The following is a 7,079-nucleotide window of genomic DNA, read 5'->3' on the forward strand; positions in this document are numbered from 1 at the left end:
TCGAGATGTTTAACAAGACAAGCTTGACTCGAAATTTCGTGTTTGCAGTAAAAACCAAAAGTTATCGACTTTGTTTTCTTCTTCTAACCTGCATATGTAAGAAGTTAAACATAATCAAATTGGGTAAACATGAATAATATACAAGGAACATGGATCATTAGCCGCATTGGTTTGTCTATCATAAGTATCTCACCTTTGATCCATTATCTCTTAACTAATGGTGAATGATGTGCCCTTAATATGTATGATTTCATGTCTTGAGAGTTTCACCCAGAAATCGTAACATAAGTTTAAATGTCAACATTATGATTAGATAGATTATTCAGCACAAATCCTTTTTAGCTTTTTATATAGTTATTTTCATAGATCTTGTTCTCGTCTCTTGCTTAGGAGTCAGATAGGCAGGGAGAATTCCAGATAAGAGCATAAGAAGTGTTCATACCCACACCGAGTCATTACATTTTGGACTCACTGTTAGCGATGTGGTAATAGCTTGAGTCAGATATAACTATGTTGACTTTTTTTAATTTGTAGGTGCACAGAAGATAATTATGACAACCATACAGGGATTTTACTGTCATAAAACCATTCAATTAAAAGGTTGTGTAACCTATTAAACATGGACTCATCTCTTTGGAACATTGGCTCAACCAGAGAGATAAAAATACAGGACCTTATACGGCTGGGTAAACCTAGACGCATAAAAGAATTTACGGCCAGGAAATCAAAATTTCCAACCGTTTATACTAAATTATGGCTGGGAGTAATTAGTTTACAACCGTAAATCTAACAGTTACAGCTAGGAATATAAGAACTCCCAGTCATAAAAAGTTTCAAAAACCGTTCTTCAGACCTAAAATTTTCGAATCGAACAAAATAATCATACAAAAGCATAAATAAAGAGTGGGTTTTTCAGTTCATACCTTATAGAAGTCAATCAGGAGTATTAGTGTCTTCTTCAACACCTTCATTCACTGATTGTGGATTTTAAGGTTCATCATCATTTGAAGATGATGATTTGTTATTGCTCCATCAGTGGGTTCTTTTCGATTCTTCTTGTTGTCTTTTATCTTTGTTCTCATCATGATTTATAAAGAATTTAATCGACGAATGAAAAAAAAAATAGAATCAAGAACTAATCGTCGTCGAAGAACAAAAAAAATAAAAAAAAGTGGAGAAGAAGGGAGACGATGAGTAGAGATTGATTTAGATTTAGGTTTATTTTTTCTTGTTTATATTTAATTAGATTAGATTAGTTGATGAGAGATGGTAACACGTTTTGAAGGAAAGAGCGATGAGAGAGAAAGAGCGCTCTGGCACCGGGAAGAAGATTATTCAACTGGAGAGGAAAACTTTTGAGATCACAAGGGAAAAATTTGGTGACAAGGAATTGCTTCAGATTTTGGAAAGAGGATGGAGAGCTGTAAGAGTTTGGATTTTTTCCGAACAGATCAGTGGTTTGGTTGATCTTAGTGTTAAAGTTAATACATAAAGGAAAAAACAAGGCAACACTAATGGAGGAGTCAGATGGAGATAATGTTTATGAGATCAAGGTGCAGAATAATCATCAGGGGGATTGCATCAGGTTAACAAGATACAGAAAGGGTGTTGATGATGGTGGTTTCAGTATTTTTATCCCAAGTGGTGATAATAAGAGCTGTTGGTCAATTTTGGCAAAGGTTCTAGATTGTTATTTGGAAAGAGAACGGTTGAAGAAGGTGATGCAGGAAATACCTAAGGAGGTAGAATTTCCAAAGATACAAGGTGATCCGAGGAAATTGAAAACTAGGTTGATCAGAACTGGTTTGGTGGTGATGTCACGAAGTATGAATTGGAATAGAGTTGATGTTTCGATTAAAAAGCAGATAGGGATAAGAAGATTCATTAAGATTGAAGGTATTAGTTCTATAGAGGGACAGATGCAGTTGGAGGAAGAAAAATGAAGGCATCTTTGGACACCAATGAGATGGCGGGATGATGGTGTGGACTTTCATTTTGTTATTTGCGGGGGTGCTTCAAGAATAAAGGAGCAGAAGGTCAAGGAAAGTAGTTTGAAGAAGGTGGACATTGAGATGGTTTTTGATTTTTCAGGAACTATGGAGGAGGTGCAGTAGTTTAAGATTAGGGGTTTACATAAAAGTAAATGGAGTTCAACTGTGCTTGAAAAGATAAGAAACGTATTGTCTGGGGGGAATTTTTCTAAGATTGCTCATGAAACACTAAAGTTGGAAGGTTATCATTTTTTTCAGAATTGCAGAGACAGGTGATCTTGGAAGGATATCGGCGGTGCTGGTGACGGAGGTGGAGGAGAAGAAGGTGGTGCTGACGGTGGAGTGGGATCCGAATTATAGGGAGAAGAAGAAGTTTTCCGATATGGAGTATCAGCGTGATTTGGGGAATTTTGACGGAGCCGTTAAAGAATTTTCAAAATTCAAAAATGCAGTAAATGCTGAGCTGGTGGCGCGAAATCAGGATTTGGTTTTGGAAGATTCAAATGAAGGTGAGTCAGAAACTGTTAATGAGTTAGATGAGTCAGTAGCGGCTGAATCGGAGTGAGATAGTGGGGTGCGCTCAGGAAGATGCGCATAGATGCCAAAGTCAAGGAATAACTCTGATACTGGTCGTATGGTGGTTTTTGGTCAACATAAGACCGTTGGAGGCTCTAATTCAAATTAAAATTCTTTTTCTGCTTTGAATAATGAGGAGGGAGAAAACTCTAAAAGTAGGGAGGAAGGAGAGATGAGGGTTTATTCTCAAGAGGATGTGAGAGAGATGAACTTGCTATATGATATAGAGAATAAGGTGGTTTCCAAGTTGGCGGATGTGCAATTATCCCATACGGAGACTATGGAGAAGGTTATGGAGGTCGCATAATTAATGTTGCAACATCGTTGTGTTTATGGAGGAGTGTGTGAAGGGAAAAAGAAAGATCTAACTGAGGTGGTGATGAAACAAGTGCAGAGATAGAGATTCAAGAAAGTTAATGCACAGAAGAATGGTGTGGCTGCTGAGAAGATGGACAATAATTGGATGCAAGAATTGGTGTTGGTTGAAGTGGACAACGCTGTTTCAATGGTGATTAGGGAGAACAATAAAGAGAAATTGGAGGTTATTAATGGATGTTAAAATAGTCAATTGAAATGTTCGAGGGCTTAATGCTTTTGATAAAATGAATGCATTGACAGATGTAATTCAAAATCAAAAATGTGATTTATGTTTGGTGCAGGAGACTTAAGATAATGAAAATGAGCAGGTGGTTGGTTAAACAATTATGGTTTGGTGATGATTTTGATTGGTTGTATCTTCATTCTGTGGGGATCAATGGTAATAGCGGGGGGCTTCTTTCAATTTGGAATATCAACAAAATTGTGAAGGAAGACGAAAGGATTGGAGTAATAATCTTACAGTTGGTTTTTGTTCTAAGGTAAATGGAAAAAAATGGGTTGTATGTAATGTCTATTCTCCTTGTGGTTATAATGAAAGGGAGGTGTTTTGAAATGATCTAAATGAGGTTAGGAATTGGTGGAATGGTCCAATATGCTTTGTTGTGGATATGAATGCAGTAAGATGTGATGAAGAGAGGAATATAGGAGAAGGAGAGGCTAGAAACAATGAGTTTCTTAATAATTTTATTACGAATCATGAATTGGTGGATCTTCCTTTGGTGGGTGGAGCTTTTACTTGGTCTGACATGCAAGAGGATCCACTTCTTTGCAGGTTAGATAGATTTCTTTTGAGTGTTGATTTTGATTTACTTTTCCCAGATGCAATTCAGGTGGCACTTACAAGAATTATCTCAGATCATAAACCTTTGTTGTTAGTGACTAAACCTAATATTAAGTCCAAACCTTATTTCAAATTTGAGAATGGCTGGTTGGTGCATAAAGATTTTCTCAAAAAGGTGACAGAATGGTGGGGTGTTTTGGAGTTTAAGGGACAAGCTAGTTTTGTTTTCTTTAAGAAGTTACATAACTTAATGTACTTTTTTGAAGGAATGGAGCGGGAAGGTGTTTGGTGGAGTTAGAAAGGAGAAAGAGAACTTACTCAAAAAGTTTATTGGTTAGATCAAATGGAATAGACTCATAAACTGTCTGATGAACAATTTGGAGAGAGGATGAAATGTTTGATGCATTTGAAGAATATTAAAGCTATGGAGGCAAGAAAGTGGCAGGTTAGAGCTAAACAAAATGAATTCAAATGAGGAGACTCAAATACTTCATATTTTCATAGAATTGCAAATGCTAGAAAGAAGAGGAATAGTATATCTAAGCTAGAAGTGGATGGAGTAGAAAGTTTTGATCAGGATGGTATTAAAGCAAATATGAGAAGTTATTTTGAGACATTGTTTTTTGAGAGGAATGAGTTTTCTTTTACTTTGGATAATTTAAATTTTCCAAGCATTGCAAAGGTGGAGAAAGTTGAGCTGGAGAAGGAGTTTACTGAAGATGAGGTTTTTGATGTGGTGAAACATTTTGGGAAAAACAAATCACCTGGTCCAGATGGGTTCTCAATGGAATTCTATAAGGTGTGTTGGCCAATCATTAAGGCAGATTTCATGAAACTGACGGAGGAATTTTTCAAATTTGGTTATTGGGATTGGAGTTAAACTGCTCATTTATTACTTTAACTTCTAAAAAATAAGATTCTTGTTCTCCTAAGGATTATAGACCTTTGAGCTTACTTGGCAGTGCTTACAAGGTTTTATTCAAAGTTTTGGCTAACAGGTTGAAGAAGGTGATGCATAAACTAGTCTCTGAGTTTCAGGGAGATTTTATCAAAGGGAAACAAATACTTGATGGTGTGTTAATTGCAGGAGACTGTGTGGATAGCAGGTTAAAGGAAAAAAAAACAGGAATTTTGTGTAAAATTGACATGGAGAAGGCTTTTGATAATGTTAGATGGAGTTCTTTGTTGAGAATTTTGGAGAAGCATGGTTTTGGGAGAAAATGGATTTCATGGATTAGGTGGCGCATATCATCTACACACATATCAGTTCTTATGAATGGAAGTTCTACTGAAAAGTTTAAACCTACTAAAGGCTTGAGGCAAGGAGATTCTTTATCTCCTTTTCTGTTTTTGTTGATGGTGGAGATTTTGTCTAAACTTAGAGATGATGCAGTCATGAGAAAACAAATAAAGGGTTTTGAAGTTTTAGAATGTGGTATGATATCACATCTGCAATTTCCAGAAGATACTTTGATTTTTGTCGATGCTAAGGAGGAAGAGGTAAAAAGATTGTTGCTTATACTTAATTCGTTTGAGATTTTGATAGGAATGCAGTTGAATTCGGAGAAGAGTACAATGATTAATGTAGGTGCAGATGAAGTTGTTGACTCTTTGGCTCTGGAGTTGGGTTGTAAGGTGGAGAAACTTGATTTTAAGTATCTGGGGCTTCCTATTGGTGCTACTGCTAGGTGCACTTCTGTTTGGGATGAAGTAATTAAAAGAATGGAGGTGAAATTAATTAGCTTCTTGGAAGAAGAAATTTCTTTCAAAATCTGGGAGGTTGGTTCTTATCAGAAGCTGTTTGGCAAGCTTGCATGTGTACTTTTTGTCTTTAATTCCTTTGTCTGTGTGTGTGGAGAAGAAGCTTAATAGACTTATAAGAAGATTTTTGTGCGAATCAACTGATGATAAAAGGAAAATGAGTTGGGTTTCTTGGTTGAAGATTTGTAAGCCAAAACACTTAGGTGGTTTAGGAGTTAAGAACTTGAAGTGTACCAGTAAAGCTCTTAAAGCTAAATGGATACGGAGATATGCAAATGAGAGGAAAGATTTATGGAGGAAGGTGGTCCAGCAAAAGCTCAAATATGGTGAGGATGTTTGCTTGCCTACTAATGATCATGTTGCTCATGGGAGAAGTAATTGAAAGGGTATTTTGAAGTCCTCCGAATTTATGGATGAACATGTAAGTTTTAAACTGAATAATGGGAAATTTATAAGATTCTTGCTAGATAATTGTGAAAAAGCGGGGGTCTAACAAAACCACCCAATATTTCGCTTAGCAATCTGTATGGACTAACTCCGAAATACTTTCTAGAGAATCAACTAGACAGTCAGACTCAATCTAGGTTAAAGTATCTCAAGGAGTTAATATCTCTCTCTTGTTTTGATTCACTCAAGATAATAGAAATCAGCGAGTCTATAATCAAACACAAGGAATAACTTGGACGATACCAAAGACCAATATCCAGGGATCAATCAATATCATCAACAACCGTTAGGTCGGACTATCCAATTGATTGATCTAACGCATAACCTGTATTATTTCTATTATATAATCAAATATAATGGGGAAAGGAAATAACACAGACACCGGAAGTTTTGTTAACGAGGAAACCGCAAATGCATAAAAACTCCGGGACCTAGTCCAGATTGAATACACACTGTATTAAGTCTCTACATACACTAGCCTACTCCAAGATAACTTCGGACTGGACTATAGTTGAACCCCAATCAGTCTCCCACTGACCCAAGGTACAGTTGTACTCCCTACGCCTCTGATCCCAGCAAGATATTGCGCACTTGATTCCCTTAGCTGATCTCATCCACAACTAAGAGTTGTTACGACCCAAAATCGCAGGCTTTAACAATAAACAAATTTGTCTCACACAGACAAGTCTATCAAAGGAACAATCTGTCTCCCACAGAAAAACCCTACAAGTATTTATTCCGTCTTCTGATAATAATCAAGGTGAACATGAACCAATTGATAATCCGGTCTTATATTCCCGAAGAACATCCTAGATTAATGAATCACCTCACAACAATCTTAATCATATGGTAGCGAAACAAGATGTCGTGGAATCACAAACGATGAGACGAAAGTGTTTGTGATTATTTTTTATATCTTGCCTATCGGAGAACCTCACGATCTCAAGCCAATCAATATGATTGTACTGTAATGATAGAAGATGCAAGATCAGATCACACAACTAGGATAAAAGTAGCATCGGTCTGGCTTCAGAATCCCAATGAAGTCTTTAAGTCGTTAACCTGGTTTTAGAAGAATAAAACCAAAGATTAAAGGACAAACGACTCTAGAAGAGAAACTAGTATCACACGGACGTATGGGGATT

General features: G+C 36.6%; 1 protein-coding gene across 1 annotated transcript; it reads left to right on the forward strand.

Moving 5' to 3' along the window:
* The first annotated feature begins 1,961 nt into the window (after positions 1-1,961).
* LOC113359869 lies at positions 1,962-5,869 on the forward strand. Its single transcript, XM_026603441.1, has 7 exons — positions 1,962-2,110; positions 2,250-2,552; positions 3,227-3,424; positions 3,517-3,978; positions 4,231-4,525; positions 4,660-5,544; positions 5,669-5,869. The coding sequence occupies exons 1-7, from the start codon at positions 1,962-1,964 to the stop codon at positions 5,867-5,869; spliced, it is 2,493 nt and encodes an 830-aa protein (XP_026459226.1).
* Positions 5,870-7,079: the final 1,210 nt, after the last annotated feature.

Source organism: Papaver somniferum, chromosome 3, assembly GCF_003573695.1.
Source record: "Papaver somniferum cultivar HN1 chromosome 3, ASM357369v1, whole genome shotgun sequence".
NCBI lineage: Eukaryota > Viridiplantae > Streptophyta > Magnoliopsida > Ranunculales > Papaveraceae > Papaver > Papaver somniferum.

Bases quoted from the DNA above. Each gene is read 5' to 3' on its own strand.
- LOC113359869 (XM_026603441.1), top strand. From the start codon at position 1,962: ATGAGATGGCGGGATGATGGTGTGGACTTTCATTTTGTTATTTGCGGG. The intron at 2,111-2,249 runs GTAGTTTAAGAT...CATTTTTTTCAG, and splicing joins GGAACTATGGAGGAGGTGCA to AATTGCAGAGACAGGTGATC. The intron at 2,553-3,226 runs GTGAGATAGTGG...TGTTTGGTGCAG, and splicing joins TCAGTAGCGGCTGAATCGGA to GAGACTTAAGATAATGAAAA.